General features: G+C 38.1%; 1 protein-coding gene across 7 annotated transcripts in view; it reads left to right on the forward strand.

Moving 5' to 3' along the window:
- The window catches only part of GRIK1 (glutamate ionotropic receptor kainate type subunit 1), a 413,796-nt gene that overhangs the window by 384,122 nt on the left and 9,942 nt on the right, over positions 1-19,732 (forward strand). For 6 of the 7 annotated variants that reach the window (XM_010364919.2, XM_030914237.1, XM_010364918.2 and 3 more), the window contains 2 exons: positions 3,747-3,972; positions 10,372-10,622. In XM_010364919.2, the coding sequence (XP_010363221.1) occupies positions 3,747-3,972; positions 10,372-10,622 (477 nt within the window). Of the gene's footprint in view, positions 1-3,746; positions 3,973-10,371; positions 10,623-11,954; positions 14,836-19,732 lie in introns of those variants that run through there. The other variant, XM_010364920.2, reaches the window with a different exon arrangement.

The following is a 19,732-nucleotide window of genomic DNA, read 5'->3' on the forward strand; positions in this document are numbered from 1 at the left end:
TGACATCCTCCTTGCAGTTGCCCAGTGATAGAAAATTCACTATACTGGCTGGACGCGGTGGTTCACGCCTGTAATCCCAGCACCTTGGGAGGCCGAGGCAGGTGAATCACCTGAGGTCAGGAGTTCAAGACCAGCCTGGCCAACATGGTGAAACCCTGTCTCTACTAAAAATACAAAAAATTAGCCGGGCATGGTGGCAGGTGTGCCTGTAATCCCAGTTACTCAAGAGGCTGAGGCAGGAGAATCATTTGAACCCCCAAGGTGGAGGTTGTAGTGAGCCGAGATTGTGCCATTGGACTCCAGCCTGGGGAACAAGCGCAAAACAACGTCTCAAAAAGTAAAAAAGAAAACTCACTCTACCTTAAGGTGCTGGAGCTGTCTACAGATACTTCTACCTATTAAAAAAAGTTATTCCTTAGCCACATTTTGGGTCTTCCTGCAAACTGTAATTTCCCTAGCATCTCAAGTAGCCAAGAATTCTAAATGTGAAATACAGTAGAGCCCCATAACAGCAAACTTTTTAAATGATGAAAGGGAGCTCTAAATAACAGCAAAAGGCTGCTCTTCTTGCTCCCATTATGTTTACTATTACTGTGCTCTAGTGAGAATAGCAAGGGGTCAAAGGGATTTATAACAATTCCTGTACCTTCAACTTACCAAGTCCCCTACCAAGTAACAGTTTTCTGTCAGAGAGAAAGTTCTGCCCTCCCTGATCAAAGCTGTCCATGCCAATCAGACTTCCCCTGTAGCTCCCTGGGAGAGGTCAGGCCTAGAACAACCTTCTACTCTAAGAAGGAAGATGTGGATGTTGTTGAATTTAAATCCATGATCTCTGTTCCGTAGAGCCATGCTACCCAAAGTGTAGTGTGAAGAGGGTGCTGGCTCAGGAAACATTTTGTTACTAAGTTGTGACAAGAAGAATACTGAGAGTAAGCCTTTAGAAATGTTGCAGCTGTTGAATGCTGAGGTTGCACTAAACTCATGACCTCTCTCATCCCTGAGATTAGACCACTTGCATGCTGCTGAATACTCACAGGGTGAGCCATATGTGGTAAGACCTACGTATTCATCCCGTGCAGGAGGACCACAGCTAGGTCTGCTATGGCTTGAAAATAATGAAATCCTTCACTTCAGATAGTGTAGGTTTAGAGTTGAATCATGTCATCCTTTCCCGTATCCTTCAATTCCCCAGACGAATTAAAGGACTCCCCATACTTTCTCCATTTACCATGGATGAACTGAACATTGACTTTGTTTTTGACTTCCAGAAACCACAAATTTGGTTTTCTAACAATTTACAACACTCGTTTTAATAAAATCTAAACACGGTGAAAAAAATAAATGTTTCATGAAATTTTTCTACGTGAAAGCTGGTTCCTATTTCATATGAACATGAAACTAACTAGCAGCCTGCCTCAGGGAATAATGAGTCCATGAATAAAAGCTATTATGTTCACATGTAGATCAAATAAGATTAAAATCATCCTCAAAAGCATTTTTGGCAATATAGACATCCACCTCCCCAAAATCAGCATGGTACAGTGGAAACAGCATTTAATTAGATGTTGGGAATGCGGAGTCCGGAACTGGCTCTGGTATTAACCTGCTTTGTGACTTTTTGAAGTCTCCAAGCCTCCTGTACCAAAACTTCCTCCTCTGTGAAAGTAGCAGTTTGTATGAGCCGATCTCTAAAGTCTCTGACAACTTTAAAATGTTATACTTCAAAGAAAATTATTTTCCCTTAAGGTAGTTTCCTGATGGAAGAATAATTTTCCCAGCTGTGTATTTACTGCCACAAGATAAGACTGACCTTTCTGCACTTGCATGAGTAGCTCTTTTACCATAAGTTTAGCATTATCAGACTTTGCAAGACTGAAATCACACAACAAATGAAGCAAGAACCCTGACCCCCAAAACGCGCCTTTGTCATGGAGACATGAGCTGCAGTTTGCAGATATCTCCGGGGCTGTGGCGTAACTCACAGGGGCCCAATATGACATTATGGGTTCCATAAAATACGAATATCTATAAGGTACTATTTATTGAATTGTTATTTGTCTCACAAGACCTTTCTCAGGGGGCTTTTCAATGCCTAACAATCTAAAATAAAGCCATCTGTCCTCCCCTAACTCATAAACCCTACAGTATTAACCAGGTCCTAAATAGAGGTTGGAATTGAGTGGCCCCCAGAAATACTCAAGCATTAATAACCATGATAGAGTTGACTCTGCAGGTATTCCATTTTTTGCTTATGACCCAAAACCATGTTTTAAGCTTTTCTGCACTACTAAGATGATGCATCCTGTGCCTGTCAAGGGATCTGTCTAATGTGTATGAGTGTATGAGTGTATGAGTACTACATATAACCGTGATAACTGGGGTTAGCTTAAAAATACCAATAATTCCTGTAACGTTTTTCATCTCTGAAGTAAGTGGAGAATGCTGATGCAAATGAAGAAAAATTCAAAACAAAAATTGGAACTGTATGGAAATTACAGAGTAAAATGCAAAATGTCTAAACATAGATCACTATTCAAAAGAATGGAAAATTCATATTTAAGCAATACGAAAATTTAGGCAGTATACTTTAGCAAAGAAAGTAAGATAATGAGGCAGTGGTACATAGGTATATGTGCATATATTACATAACATATATAATTTATTACCGAATCTATCAAAAAGCCAAAGAATATGAGAAAAGATAAACATATTAATGGAACACTTCGAAATGAGATATTCAGTCCTCACTATCTAAAATATGATTGCAATTAAAATTATGCACATAAAAAGGTATATAAATACAGTACGAAGATTTTTCTTTTTTTTTTATTTTGAGATGGAGTCTCACTGTTGTTGCCCAGGCTGGAGTGCAATGGCACGATCTTGGTTCACCACAAGCTCCGCCTCCCGGGTTCAAGCGATTCTCCTGCCTCAGCTTCCTGAGTAGCTGGGATTACAGGCACACACCATGATGCCTGGCTAATTGTATTTTTTTAGTAGAGACAGGATTTCACCATGTTGGTCAGGCTAGTCTCAAACTCCTGACCTTTAGGTGATCCACCCGCCTCAGCCTCCCAAAGTGCTGGGACTACAGGTGTGAGCCACCATGCCCGGCCGAAGATTTTTCTTATCTAAATTTTAATTTGAAAAGAACATTTACTTTCTAGGTTTTGTAGAAAAGAGAAGAGTGAATGACAGTTCTTTCACAAATAAAGCAGAGGAAGTCAGTGGTTTACCCCAGGGCTCTGCCCAGCAGAAGAATGCTGGATCAAGGATTGAAACTTACATACCTGGAAGCAGCAAAACAATACCTGCTGGAGTTGAGTGACTGAAAGGAAAATGGATTAATTGAACAGAGTCCTGGAGTGAGCTAGTGATCCCTTAGCCTAGTGGGCCATGATGGCTTGTTCTTAAGTGGCCACAGTTCTTTAGGCAAGTGCTATTATTGATACCAATGTTCTTTCTTCCCTAACTGAAAGCAACAAAAGGACCTTGCACCAATGTCTTGCATCAATCAATCAAGGTCTCCGTGCAATAGCTGCCTCCATGCAAATGCTGTCCAATAGTGAGTGAACTGGGCTCTTCTCAGCTACAAAAGTGAAGCCTTGAGACCATCAATCTTGACTCCCCTACCTGTGGAGAAAGTATCCTCCCTATCATTATTTGAACCACTGGGACTTTGAATACCTTTAGGTCGTATTTTTCCAGCCCTCTTCTGCTGGTGAGTGTGTTTTCTTTCCCTCCAGAAATCAAAAATCTCCACCTATGAGAAGATGTGGGCCTTCATGAGCAGCAGGCAGCAGACCGCCCTGGTAAGAAACAGTGACGAGGGGATCCAGAGAGTGCTCACCACGGACTACGCGCTGCTGATGGAGTCCACCAGCATTGAGTATGTGACGCAGAGAAACTGCAACCTCACTCAGATCGGGGGCCTCATTGACTCCAAAGGTTATGGAGTGGGAACGCCTATTGGTAAGAGGGGCAGACACGAACCAGGACTGAGATAGAGAATGTCAGTTACCAGTGTGGAAGGAAATGGGCTCAGAGTTCTTTATTCCAAATTCTGAGAAGGCCTACAATGCCTTTAGTGAACTAATAATGGAAACATCCATATAGATCAGAGACATTGTCCAAATTACAGATTCCCAGATATTTAACTTCATATACTTGTAACCAGTGTTTCTTTCAAGTTTTACCAATGCATGTTTAAGAATATATAGATTTTATTATTTCACCCTAAACAAATATCTTAAAGAGAATATCTTTCTAATTAATCCTTTTCACATTGTTTCCTTCAATACCCATATATGCCTATATAATTTATTTGCCTTAAATTAGAATAGAAGAAAGTTGATTCTGTATACGGATAGCAAAAGTGAGATGGTTAGTATTCCATAACGATAGATGAAAAAGCAAGGCTATATCGGTCAAAAGAAAAAGGATAAAGATTAATTTATAAGATGATGTGCTCAGGCAATGTTAGATTCAATCAATGCCAACTATGTAAAACCAAATTCCTTAGTTCCATGCTACTGCTCTCCTAGGAATATTATTGCCTAGGTATACAGACCCATATAGCAATGCATTCTTGTACGTCTATAGGAGACATGAACAGAATTCCAGGAGTAATTAGTGATTTCCTCTCCATAGAAAACTCCCTCTCTATTGTTTCCCTCTCTATAGAAAACTGTATCATGGCCGGGTGTGGTGGCTCATGCCTGTAATCCCAGCACTTTGGGAGTCCGAGGCGGGCAGATCATGAGATCAGGAGATCGAGACTATCCTGGCCAACATGGTGAAACCCCGTCTCTACTAAAAATACAAAAATTAGCTGGGCGTGGTGCCACATGCCTATAGTCCCAGTTACTCAGGGGGCTGAGGCAGGAGAATCACTTGAACCCGGCAGGTGGAGGTTGCAGTGAGCTGAGATGGTGCCACTGCACTCCAGCCTGGGTGACAGAGCGAGACTCCATCTCGAAGGAAAGAGTGAAAAGAAAGAAGAAAGAAAGAAAGAAAGAGAGAAAGAGAGAGAAGGAAGGAAGGAAGGAAGGAAGGAAGGAAGGAAGGAAGGAAGGAAGGAAGGAAGGAAGGAAGGAAGGAAGGAAGGAAGGAAGGAAGGAAGGAAGAAGAAGAAAGAAGAAGAAGGAAGGAAGGAAGGAAGGAAGGAAGGAAGGAAGGAAGGAAGGAAGGAAGGAAGGAGAGAGAAAACTGTATCGTCTAAGGTTCTGGTATAGCGGGAACCTGCTCTTCCCAAGTAAGCTATTGGTAATTTGTTAATAAGCATTCCAAAGGAGAGGAATCAGGGACTGTCTAGACTACTGGGCTAGTCTAGAAATCACAGCTAACAGTCAAGCCAGATCGTTAAGGACCCCAGGTAGGTTTGATCTGCTTGTTTGTATTAGTATTTTTGTCATTTGAAAGGGATGATCCAATTTGACTCTCAACATCATGCAGGGATCACAAACTGAAATGCTTACAGAGGCCAAGCAATATCATAAGAGAGCAAAGCATGCTTGTGCCAGGAGGTAGTAGGGAACGGTGGCAATTATGGAAAATTACAGACCACATGACTTACCAAAAGGAGACAGCTGCCTTTCAGGTCAGAGGGTTGTAGACATGTAGGACTTTGAGAACAAGATTGTGGAATATTCCGTTTTCTAAGAAAATAAAAAAATCCAGATTTTAGGTGAATTGTCCTAATGTTTTTATTTAGCAACAAATTCATTAAAAAAGAAAAAACTGTATTTCATGTATTCAACTTTTAATTTATATGAATATAACTAATCAGATAAAGTTCAACTATCTTCCACATTTACCATGAATACACAGACGATTTGACTTCCTGCTATCTACCTGGTGTTAGAAATATGTGCTAGGCATATACACCATGGAATACTATGCAGCCATAAAAAAGGATGAGTTTGCGTCCTTTGTAGGGACATGGATGCAGCTGGAAACCATCATTCTTAGCAAACTATCACAAGAACAGAAAACCAAACACCGCATGTTCTCACTCATAGGTGGGAACTGAACAATGAGATCACTTGGACTCGGGAAGGGGAACATCACGCACTGGGGCCTATCATGGGGAGGGGGGAGGGAGGAGGGGGGAGGGATTGCATTGGGGAGTTATACATGATATAAATGATGAATTGATGGGTGCTGACGAGTTGATGGGTGCAGCACACCAACATGGCATAAGTATACATATGTAACAAACCTGCACGTTATGCACATGTACCCTAGAACTTAAAGTATAATAAAAAAAAAAAAAAAAAAAAAAAAAAGAAATATGTGCTAGGGAGAAATTAACTTTATTATTATTGTTATCATGTATGTCCTCCAAATAAAATTCCTGCAGAATGATGGGGCTAGAAGATTTACAGCCACCTTCTTGCTTCTTTATTTCCAATAACTTGTCCTGATGAAAATACTAATGTTGCTAGTGAGGTGTATATTTTTCCCCAAGTGGTAAGCTCTCCTATAATTTAGTCAATAGGAGGCTCAGGGGATCATTTGGCACTGGCTAACAGGATATTATACCTCTTTTTGACTTTAAAAAAACAATGTCCTATTGCCTTAAGCAAGCTTTGCCACCTCATTTTAGATAATAAAGATGGGGGAAGTTAGACGGTATTTTTTATATCTCATCACTGCTGATTTTAGTTAAATGGGCCATAAATCAGACAAGAACAGCAAGAGTAGGTACCTTTGCCTGAATTTTTGCAGAATCAAGACCCTCATGGAGGAGTAACCATAGTTCCTTAATAGAACCATCTCTAGACTAAATTATAAAGTCAAAAACTGTACCTTTATCATTCTATTTCCCACCTCATAATCCTACCCCACCACATTTCAACACCCCTTTTTGGCACCAAAATTCCTGTCTGTTAATAATGATTTAAAATAACAATGTGTATCACCTCTCCTGAGAACGTCTGCACTTTAACATGAGACTTTTCATTGGCATTCCTTCTACAGCATGGAACATAACTTGAAAGTTAAAATTTCTGATAGTACAGTGAGTGATGCAGGGCTGGGGGCAGGAGGGAACAATGCACTTCTTCCTACCACTTTCCCAAATGAATGCAGCACTTTGAAAATCACTGCCTGCTTTCATGCGAATGAAGCTGACCTAGAGTTGAGTACCACTAACATTAAATATACATATAACACAGAGAGATCCAAAGGTACCCATTCAGTCTCCTTTTGGCCAGCCTCACCGAAGTTCCAAAGTTGAAAAGCCTTCCCCACTTCCTAGATGAAAAGAAATATACTCCAGGAATTTTTCATAGTGGTTATAAACCTGTCATGCTTTTAAACTAAAAACAATGAAGGAATAATTGGAACAGATGGCAGACCTCACAGAGAATACGTCCATTGAGAATACAGCTGTTGGAAAAATTTGTGAGATGTTTCTTTTATGATGAATTGACTCTACAAAAGATCAGTTGCTATTCAAGAAGATGTGTGTGTGCGCACGTGTGAGTGTGTGTTTATGAAATATATATATGAAATATAGATTTCAAGTGACATAATAAATAACTTCCAATGTCATTTACTTCATTTAAGCAACAACAAAAAACTGAAGTTAAGATACACTCAGATATTAAAAATTATCTGCACACTTCTAGTCTTGCCCTGACTAATTCCCTTATGGCTCCAAGCTCTGGCCCATAATCAAATATTGGCAAAGTCACAACACAAAATTGAAGACTTTGCTTCTTAGAGACACTCAGGACAACAGCTCTGGAAATGTACCTCCTATGAGATTTAAAATAAAACTCTGAGAGAACAAGAGCATTTAAGGTTTGAACAGCTTACCAGGAGGCTGGAAATTTTCTTTCTCAGAGACCAACTTTAAACAGAGATCAGATTTTCATTTGTCTGAAATGTTTTAGGTATCGCGCAGCCTGGAGGCAGAAGGAAAGCATCAGTCAACATTTACTGAGCACCCACTGTGTATGCTGCTAGGATTATTACCGCAACCACTAACATAAGAATCATTCTTACACTCTTCGAAGCACTTTCATATACATTAAAGAAAGTGCTCTTGGTTCACTTAATTGCTCACCTGCTATGGGTATATCAACGGTGCTAATTTTTACACTAGCCATTATTCTGGGGATATTTAAGCAAATGGCCAAGGTCTTTTAATTTCGTTTTCAATATCCATTTTTTTCACCAAAAATTCACACTCTTGATAAGCCATAATCTCACTCCAAAGCATTTTGCTCTTCTTTTAAACTTGCTTTTGAATGCTGGCGATTATTTTAGGAAGTCTTACGAGGAAAATTAATAACAAATGACACCAACGTTAAACTTCTGTTTTTCTAACTTAACCATGCCATAGGACATAAGGCATATGTAGGGGTGGGAGCAATGGACGGGAACACTGTCATGAAAACAACATGAAAAGTGAGAAGTCAGGAGACTTGAGTCTGATTCTTGGCTGTGCCAGCAACTATCAGTTTCACTCATACTTTCAGTTCCTAAATATCTTCCATTCTAAAATGGAATATGTACTGAACTGTAAGCGGACTGCACTGTACCATTCCTAAGATTTCTTCTAGTCCTAAGATGCCTCATTTAATCAATGTGCTTCCACCAAGAAAGACTTTAACGTTTGCAAATAGAGAAAGACAGGGTGCACTACTTTTCTACTGAATAGAAGAAATGCTAACAAGAGTTCTTCATATTCAAGGAGAGATTAAGTAAAAGAGTACTACTTTGCCTCTTCCTTTGCATTGATTAACCAAAATCCAGTGTTGAGAAGCTACATCTACAGATAGATATTGGCACTTTCCAACCCTTATAAAATTAAAAGTTCAATGGCATTACTAGAAGATAGAGTATAAATAATATTAATAAAGTCCTTGCAAATTTTCCAAACCTAACTGAATTTTGTAGGAAATTTGAACTATTCAAAACCTAGTCTTAAGTTTATCTTAATAGGTGCATTTATCAGTATGTACTAACCAACATCTGCAAAGATTATGTTAGAAAGACATTGTCTTAGTTCCTATTGGCTAGAAACCAGTCACATAACCACACTGAACTGTAAGGGAGGTGGGAAACGTCTAGTTACTCCCCCTCAGAAGAAGAAATGGCACTGCTGGTCATCCAGCCAAGCCTAGTCACAGTATGAGACAACAAAGAGCCTAGAAAAAAGTGAGATCTAAATAATTGCTACCTTAAAAAATGTATCCACAATATCGATAAATTTCAAAAGTAGAAATGGAGACTTCATTTCTTTATAAGTAAAGAGTGACAACCTGCAAGGTGGTCATCCTGTAGGCTGGAAAACATGTGTCCAACCAAGATCAAAGACAGGCACTTTGAAAAAAGAGGGGTTGGGGCAAGAGCTTTTTGCTGAATGGGTTGGCTAAACATACATATTCAACTGGTTACAGGCAGAGCTATGAATATTTGTGAAGGTGATCCTGACACATGCATATTGAACAAAAATGCATGTAACATACAATCCATGTTCACTTTGGGGTAGAGACTTAACATTTAAATGTTTTATAATTAGGTTCTATACATCAAAATGTCTTTCAGGACACAATAGCTTGCAAGGGCACAATCTCTTTAATCCAACCAGAACCAGTCTAAGGTCGGTGGTCTTCTTATCTGGAGAAAGTTACTGAAATCAGGATCTTGTTTAATGAAAGGTATAGCTGGTGGAACAGGGGCTGGAAGTCAGTGTCTATGAGTTGGATGAGCTGTAATTGTTTTAATATTGCTTATCCCGAGGCCAGTGCTTGTTTACCTCCTTGAGAAAAAGAAAAACCTTATAGCAGTTGGAACATCGTTTATTCTTTAAGTCCAAGGCTGTGTGACTTAACCCTTGTCTGGCATGGCCTTCTGTCCTGTTTATAATTTGATATCTTATTGCCACAAATAGACTGCTCTGTCTGACCTCTCATCCCGGTATGGCTGCTAACTAAGTTTTTAAGGTTTTTCTGGGGTCCCTTTGGTCACAAAAGAGGGTCATTCAGTCAATGGGGGCTTAGAATTTTATTTTTAGTTTATACAATGAAATCTCTTGACATGTGAAAAGACTCATGATGATCTCACCAGAAACAAAGACATGTCATAGAATTCCTAGCTTCGCTTCTCCTTATTTAAAAGGAGCAAACGGTCGGGGCCAAAGTTAATCTCAACATGTCAGCTATCTCCTTTCCAATTATTTAGTATTTAGTGCCTTCAAAATACAGGATTGAACTTTCCTGTCCTTTGCAAGTCAATCTGTGGATTGGGGTTTCACAACAGCCATAATGTCGTCATCGCTAAGTCGATAACTAAGAATACTTCTGGATGTCTTCTTCAACATTTTGGTGACCAATATCCAAATGACTTTACTTTCAGGTTCTCCTTACCGGGATAAAATTACTATTGCTATTCTTCAACTCCAAGAAGAAGGGAAGCTGCATATGATGAAAGAGAAGTGGTGGCGTGGGAATGGCTGCCCCGAGGAAGACAATAAAGAAGCCAGTGCTCTGGGAGTGGAAAATATTGGGGGCATCTTCATTGTTTTGGCTGCCGGACTGGTCCTTTCTGTATTTGTAGCTATTGGAGAATTCATATACAAATCACGGAAGAATAATGACATTGAACAGGTGAGTCATCTCTTTCTAGGACTCATTAGTTTATAGTTTGCATTATGTGTCTTAAGTTTGGGGGTTTTAAGGATGTTTGCTTGTTTTCAGTCTATTAAATTAGATGCCCAGAAGAGCCATTTTTGAGTTAGAGCAAAGAGCTATTGAATCCCTGCCAGGTGCTGTGGGCACTGCAGGCCCATCATTTATTAATGACAAGGAAGGGGCTTATACATGAAATCCAATTAGCCCTATTTGGAAAGACAGTGCAGAAATTCCAAACTCAGTTAATTTTTGAACAGTTGTTTGCTTGTAAGATAGAAACCCTAGATGGAAAAAGGCAAAAATAAATCCAAAATTGGAAAAGCTATGAAAAGATATTTAACAGAAAGGTTACCAGCCCGTAAGTATAGATTCTGAGCACATGTACTAATGCAAAAAGTTTATATAAATATGTAAAAGTCATAGTATGAAATTGAACACTTACTTCTATCAAAGTAAGCTTTGTAAAAGGATAGATCACCTCAAATTTTTTTTTGCCAGGAATATAATAATGCAAAATGAAAATGCAATGTATATGAGACTTTTGTGTTTGGGATTATAGGACAATTGTAGTAGTTGACCATTTTTGCCTATTACTTTTATTTTTGAAGGAAATCACACCAGTTCTGAAGGAAATCAGCTTACACTTTTGAAAAAGCTGATTGTGATTTAAGATAATTCCTTCATAACCATACTAGAATAAACAAAATACAAAGGTTTATGGTCATCATAGTGAATCAGGCTCCTGATTCAATTTTTAAATATTGTTAGAATTTTAAGACTATGACTATTAATGACAGAGCCAGTTTAATGCTCTGCTGTCATCTTGAAATTCTAAATAATTTTTGAACAAAGTGTCCCATGTTTTCATTTTGCACTGGACCCTGCAAGTTATGTGGCTGGTTCTGATTTATAATCTGATAATAGATCCACTTTCTTAAAGTAGAAGCCCTCCTTAAGGGCCCAAAACTGGGAATGATTCATTATAACCTGGTTTCACATGAAAATCTTCCCCAGAATTACAAGGCAACTGTGACAACAAAGAACACCCCTTCCCTAAGCTCTTGTTATAAGAAGCTGTTTTTTTTATTAAAAGAGAGAATGAACTGATCTGCTTTAACTTTCAATTCGCTCTTGAGGTGTCTTGTTTTATGCAACTAATTTGAAAAATAAAAGCTTGTATATATGATGCTTTAATGTGCTTTTCATAGTTGCCAGCTTCATGTGATGTAAATTTTCATTTAAACATTCATTCTTGCTTCTGATTTATTCATTTTTCTATATTTTTTTCTCATTTCTTTTGCATGCAAGGCTTTTTGTTTCTTTTATGGACTGCAATGTAAGCAAACCCATCCAACCAACTCCACTTCTGGAACCACTTTATCTACGGATTTAGAATGTGGCAAATTAATTCGAGAGGAGAGAGGGATTCGGAAACAGCCCTCAGTTCATACTGTGTAATCAGTTTTTTTTAAAAAAAGAAGTGTGCCCAGTAGAAAATGTTTTTGCTAATTGGTGTTGTTGATATTTGTATTTGCTAAGCATAAATAGCCACAATTCTCTATTCCTTTAGGATAGCAAAACTCATGTATTCTAGACATTGAAATGAATACACTGGAAAGAGACTTGCACTATATGTTGAAGGAGGGGCATATTAGGAGTATACAGACTTCTAGAAATGTGTATTTACAAGAATCTTCTCTGTCCCACTCGTCATCTTAGTTCCGTCTTCACGCATTAAAAATTAGTAACTCTTCCTTCATGAAAAAGGAGATCAGACTTTCAACAGGGCAAAGCATGGAAACAAGATGCTTATTCTGTGGACTTCTTTTCATCTTTGTGAACTTCATTCTCTGCTCTTTTTTCTTCTCCCTGTCCATATATTGTGTAGATCTGCGTATTGTCAAACGACCCGAAACCCTTACCTTTTCAATAGTACACACATAACTCCATAACAATGATAATTTTTAATTGAAATTGATTCCATGATTTAAAATGTATTATTTACACAAAGACTCAAAAATGTCTTAGAATTTAAAGATTTAAAAACCACGATCCACAGAAAGAAATCTAAACTTAAAACTTCTGGTGTCACAGAAGAGCACTAGCTAAATTGAACATCACTCATGGAAACAGAACACAGTCAAGAATAATTCCTGGACAGAAATTCGTTAACCTCAAACTCTCAAATAACATTTACTTGTAGAATTTAACAGTCTTCTGTAGGTTCTGAGTCTTGAAGGAATAGTGATATTTTTCAAGCTGTATAGTATTTCTTTGAAGATCCCAGCAAAGTCCTCAGCTATGTACTAATTCATTTCTATTTACCAATCACTTTGCATTGATGAACATCTTTCTACGAGATGTTATTTCACTTCCTTCTCACTTACCCTAGATGGAGTGGCTGTTCTTGGAGCAATCTTTCCTGAACATCACCACTTTCACAGTTATTTCTTTGGATCCATCATTATTATTAATTCATTCCAAGTATTCTGGGGAAAAGGGCAAGAAGGAAAAAATAAAGGAAAGAATGTCCATACGTATTAGTTACAGATCTCTGTAGATTCATTTTCCATCTTCATTCAAAGTGCTCTAAATAATTCCCATGCTAACTCAACCAGGTGACATAAAAAACCTATTGCACATTTAATTTGTTGTGACAGAGAATAGCTGATGATTCCTCTGGGCTCGTTTCTCCTCCCTAGTGAATAGGAGAATTGAAGATGTGTTTCATCTTTTCTAAATATGGGATCAGTTGGTCTTTACTCTGTTCTTAATGGGATTATCTTTTGACACATCAAGCAATCTCCTAAAGCACATTCCTTGAAGTAGAGATATGCCATCTGTGCAATCATATAGCATTTTACCTTCTCTTTGCTTAGCTTTAAATGGCTCCCAGTTTTGGAAACCACAGGCCTCTCCAATCAACCGTATATTTCTCCAGTAAAGCATATTCAGGAAAGTTGACTAGTTGACTCTTGTCCTAATTGTCTCTCAGCTTTGCTTCCTTCTTTAAAGAAATGTACTCAGAAGAAAATATCATAAATTACACTAACATTGTTTTATTATTATTAAACTAGAAGCAACATACTATTTGTCCCAGGTCAGAGTTCACATTTTCATAATCAATAGAATCAGATGTTGGGATGAATACAACATTATTCTTAGTTTCATATTTCATGGATTCAGTATATAGAAATCACAAATTTCATAAGTTTACTCTCCCAAAGACAACTTAATAAACCAAAAATGCTACCAAAAGAGTTCAAGTGTGATTAATGAAGTATTGACAATCAAAATTAACAATAACTAACGAAACTTAACTTTCTGCAGAGATTATTACTTAAAAGTGTAATTCAGAGATTTGGACAGAGAAATTATCTCTTTTAAAAGTTAATATTTCTATACTACTTTAGACTGTATACTACCTAATTCTGGTATTTATGTACTATTTTATAGTTTTCAAAATGTTTTCACATACAACATTACATTTGATTCTTTTAACAATTTTAATTCAGCTTTACTAACAGAGAAGTAGATATCAGTCATTGGCCTGCAGTTACAGATTTTAGAAGCAGAAGAAAATTTTCTAAAACAGCCATACTTAGATTCAGGTTCTAGCAGAGCCACATGCTAAATGGCTGTAGGCAAGTTACCAAATTTCTCAGTCTCGATTTCTTAATATGTAACAGTGGGACAAAATTTCTAGAACATAAAGTTTTGTAGGGGTGTTTTTCAAAGTGGGTTCAATTGGCAAATGTTTCTCAAATAAAATTTTCATAGTAAAATAACCCATGGAGCATCACTCTAAATGTTCCTTTACTACATGCTGTCTCAGTGTGCATCATAAGTTTTTGTGCATTGAGAATTTTCAACAAAGCAGAAAAGTATTCAGCACTTCTCAAGCCTATTAGATTGCAGATTTTTTTTTCCCCACAGCATCTTGACAGACCAGTGTTCCACAGATCATCCTCCAGGGAACACAGGTGTGATCATGTGACTCTCATCCCATAACAGTGTACAAAACATCTTGCATTGTGCTTGGCACATAGTAGCCACTCAATAAATAGTTACATATTCTTTAGAGTAAATTTCTAAGCCTCAATTTTCTTACTTGTAAAATGAAGGTAATATTATGAGCTTTATACATTTACTGTGATAATTAAATAAAATTATGGCAGAGAAAATGAAATAATTAATAAAAGTCCTGCTAATATATATCAGTTAACAACTGTTGGTACCTTCTGGAGAAACTAAGTATTGTTCTCTGGTCACATGGGCAGTAACTAAAATTTATCAAGCATCTTAAAATGGAATCTGGTTTTAAAAATTGGTTTTCTAATTTAGAGGCTCAAGCTCTATCTCTAAGAGCAGTTTTTCTTATACAAGCATCACAAATCAATGGCAGAGGTCACTGCACTTGGAAGAAGGACTCAAATTGGTAATATGTGAAGATCTATAGTAAAAGCTCTGGACCTCGTCTCTAGAAATTCTAATTTAATTAGTTGGGGGACATTGGTAATTTTTTCAGATGCCCAGTTGATTTTAATGTGTTGGAAACGCTGAGAACCAATAAGCTAAAGCACAAACTTATATATACAATTAGAACTCAATAAATCATTGCTGTTGATTGCTTGATTGATTGCAGAGGTAGAGCCACTAACCCTATGCAATATGTATAACACATGTTTGGCATTCAATCTGACAGACCCTTTCCACTGGGAATTCAGGGAAAAACTGCACATCTTTGAGATGGAAATTTTATGATATTCAATTGATAATCTTCATGATTAGTTGTAAAACTATAGAGCTAGACCAACTCAGAATTATCAAGTAGACAGTTTATTGCTCTTTCTGTACCCTTTCCTCCCTGGAGAAATCTTTATTCATCATCTCGAGTACTTACTTTCTTCACACTCTTCTCGTTTTTTTTTTTTTTGTTGTTGTTGTTGTTGTTTTTTTAATGGAGTCTTTCTCTGTCGCCCAGACTGGAGTGCAGTGGCGCCATCTTGGCTCACTGCAACCTGGGCCTCTTGGGTTCAAGCAATTCTCCTACCTCAGCCTCCTGAGTAGCTGGGATTACAGGCGTGAACCACCATCTGGCTAATTTTTGTATTTTTAGTAGAGACGGGGTTTCGCTATGTTGGCCAAGCTGGTCTCAAACTCCTGACCTCAGGTGATCCACCTGCCTCAGCCTCCCAAAGTGCTGAGATTATAGCCATGAGCCTCCGCGCCCAGCCCACACTCTTCTCTTTCTCCTTTTATACTGATTCTCAACCACTTCTTGCCGTCATGTCAATGGATGCTAAGACCACAGTTATCCTACCAGGAACCACTGCATTTCAAGCAAACTGTAGAACAAAAGACTTGAATGTGAAAGGAAAAAAAAAAAAAAAAAAAAACTTTTAAGCTTTATGTTTACATTATTAGTTCTCATACTTTGGTGTAAATCAGAACCACCTGGGGAAATTATCTAAACTACTGTTTACAGGCTCTACCTCCCGACATTTCTCCTCAGTAGGAAGAGTCCAGCAATCTGCATTTATAATGAAGCCTGAAAGTGAATGCCTAAAACTAGTTGTATACATTAGTTTTCATAAAAATTAGCTTGAACGTAGCAGTTTTTTCCCAAATTAAGTCACGTACATGACTCCTTCTTAAAAGGATCTCCAATACAAGGGCGTTTTTTTGTTTGTTTGTTTTTTAAATAGCTTTTCTTAATTTTTTTCCCCAACAATCCTAAATAGTTGCATTATTTAAAACTAGATAGTAAACATGAGTTTTTATTAAAACTAGCTTGAATATAGTGGTTTTACTCGTTTTATTTCAGATTAGCTGTTAAGCTAATCTGAGTTTTTGTTAAATAATAACAGATGGTGGATTATACTTTGAAAAATATTGTTTAAGCTCAGGAGAGAGCAAGGAGGCAGTAAAAGGTTGAACAAGTGGCCGAGTGTGGTGGCTCACACCTGTAAGCCCAGGAGTTCAAGACCAGCCTGAGCAACATGGTGGGACCTCATCTCTATAAATCAATAAACAAATAAAGATTGAACAAATGCATCAACAGGAATGAAACACAGTATTGTCTAATTTGTTTCCTAATAAGTTTGCTTCTAACCTAATGAAATAAGGGGAAAAAATTAAGCTGTAGGCTGGGCGCGGTGGCTCATGCCTGTAATGCCAGCACTTTGGGAGGCCGAGGTGGGTGGATCATGAGGATATCCAGACCAGCCTGGCTAATACAGTCAAACCCCGTCTCTACTAAAAAATACAAAAAAAAATTAGCTGGGCGTGGTCGCAGGCCCCTGTAGTCCCAGCTACTTTGGAGGCTGAGGCAGGAGAATAGTGTGAACCCGGGAGGTGGAGCTTGCAGTGAGCCGAGGTTGTGCCACTTCACTACAGCCTGGGCCACAGAGCAAGACTCTGTCTCAAAAAAAAAAAAAAAAAACAAAAACAAAAACAAAAATGTAAGCTTTGTATTTTACTTTGTTTTAGACTAAAATTATAAATTGAATTATTTTACAAAGTTTTTCCAGCAAAATTGGAGCTATTTAAGGAATACATGGTGGATAGGAATCTTGCCATTGGGAAAATCAGCTAGATCATATGATTATAAACCTATCCAGGGAAAATTATTTCCAAATACCTCACTGCATTTGACTGGCATTATATTATGTTCTGTATGAGCCATCTGTGGCAATGCAGTACTACAATGAATCCCAATTAGTTTCCAAGCACATGACCCTTATACCACAAGGTCTATTTCCTAGTAAGCAATTTAGAGTCTGAACAGCCTTTAACAGCAAAAGGAAAGCAAAGCATTCTTACTTATTAGACTATTTTCTGAACATCTAACAGTGCCAAATGGTATTATTAATTAACTCTTGTAGACAATAAAAAAAATTTCTGCTTGATGCTGCAGTTTTAACTTGCCTTTAGGAACCATCTCATTATGCTTCTCACAGTTATGGGATTTTATGTCCATATGCACAAGCATATTCAAATCATTTTTGCTTTCAAAATTCTCTCTACAGAGGCTGGTATTACAGAGAAGGGGGTTCTACCTTAAATTTTCTAAGAATTTTTATTTGCAAAGATATGAACAACCTTGTGACAGAAAGTCAACATTACAAATGCAGTGTGTGAATTTGAAACCCTGCAGAATTCGAACTTTGTGGTTGTCAGCCCAAATATGGCTAATGGTCCAAACTACACAACAATGTGTATCCATGTTGCAATGCATACATCCAGATAGACACAAAAATGAGTAATACCTGGATGATGGAATAAAGTTACTGTATTTCCCCCTAACAACTGAAATTTTTTTTTTTTTGAGACGGAGTCTCGCTCTGTCACCCAGGCTGGAGTGCTGTGGCCAGATCTCAGCTCACTGCAAGCTCCGCCTCCCAGGTTCACGCCATTCTCCTGCCTCAGCCTCCCGGGTAGCTGGGATTACAGGTGCCGCCACCTCGCCCGGCTAGTTTTTTGTAGTCTTTAGTAGAGACGGGGTTTCACCGAGTTAGCCAGGATGGTCTCGATCTCCTGACCTCGTGATCCGCCCGTCTCGGCCTCCCAAAGTGCTGGGATTACAGGCTTGAGCCACCACACCCGGCCTTCAACTAAACTATTTTAATTTAACTTGGCCAGAATTGTTTTTCTCCCCAGTTTTTCAACTGAATGGAGGGTTTAGACTTAAAATATTCAAATATTCCGATTTTTCAACCTAAAACATGAAAGCAGTCCTGATGAGTTTACCAGCCACAAGAACCAAGAAATTACTGTCGTTTGATAACCCCCTCAACTTTAGTATTTATCTTTCCTCAGTGTTCCTTGGCACATTATCAGATGCTTCAAAGTGTCTTCAGTTCTATTTCTTCTGTAGCCTGATCAACTTATTTAGCAAGTGATTTGCAAAAGTCTCTTTAATTAGGTTATTTTCGTAATCGTGCAAAGAGGCTTTCCTTTGCCTGGAAACTCAAACATTCATTAATTCTTAGAAAAGCCAGGAAGCAATTAACATCCATTTAGAAATAACGTTTCTAATGTACAAGTTGATGTTGCCTCATCAACCAAACAAACTCTGAATGCCGGGCATGGCCCAATAGCCAGGTGACTTGGGAATCACACGCCAAGAACTCAGGTTTCCACACCACTGCTAAAGGGCTGTGTGTCTTTGGGCAAGTCATTTTACTTCCCTCAACCTCAATTTCTTCATCTGTGGAATGAGGAGGTTGCATTTGAAGTTCTTTTCCAACCACAATATTGTTTGACTCTAGTAGAAAACGGGAAGGAAGTAAAAACATAGAAGCAGTGATAAAAAGAGATTTTTGTTTCTATATTTCTTTATACGGTTGTATATCTCTCTTGGACACATGAAATTCCTGTTGCCATCAGCATGTCCTTCCAGTACTTTAAGGCAGAAAGGCCCGCCCTGGATATAGAGAAAACAGCCCCACCAGCCATCACGACATCAAGAAGCAAGAAGGTTCCCATCCAGTGAATCATAAGCGAATCATTACAGACAGAGTGAAGTTTATAGAAGTAGAATTATTCTTGACCTTAATGAGCCTGCAGACCAGGTAAATCAAAACAAAAAAGACATCAGTACTTAGGAAGCTATTTGAAGTTGTAGAAATGAATACACATTCACAATTCACAAAAGAGGATGATAAATGGGACTGGACCACATAGGAAGACTCTCTATTCTGTAAGTGTAACTTAGTGTTTCTTCTAAAGACAGACAAGGAGAAACAAAGAGGACAGCATGCATTTATTTTCTATTGTTTTTATCCCTACCCTCCTTCCTACCATCAAGTATGGGGGTTTTTATATGAACTGCTCTCAAACTAAAAATGAGTTAAACTCTTAGCTTTTGAGATGTTAAGTAGTCTCTGCAGATTTGTAGCACAGAGAAAAATCTTGAAAACCATGCGTTTTAATTGCAAGATTCAGATGTTTCATTGAATATGTAAGTTGTTGTAATTCAAAAAAGTTTATCTGCAATTGTCAAGAGCCAAAACCCAAAAGGCTAAGGTTGGAGAAATAGAGATTATGATGTTTCACTACCTGAGGTTCCTACCCCAGACCAG

Source organism: Rhinopithecus roxellana, chromosome 13, assembly GCF_007565055.1.
Source record: "Rhinopithecus roxellana isolate Shanxi Qingling chromosome 13, ASM756505v1, whole genome shotgun sequence".
Classification (NCBI taxonomy): domain Eukaryota; kingdom Metazoa; phylum Chordata; class Mammalia; order Primates; family Cercopithecidae; genus Rhinopithecus; species Rhinopithecus roxellana.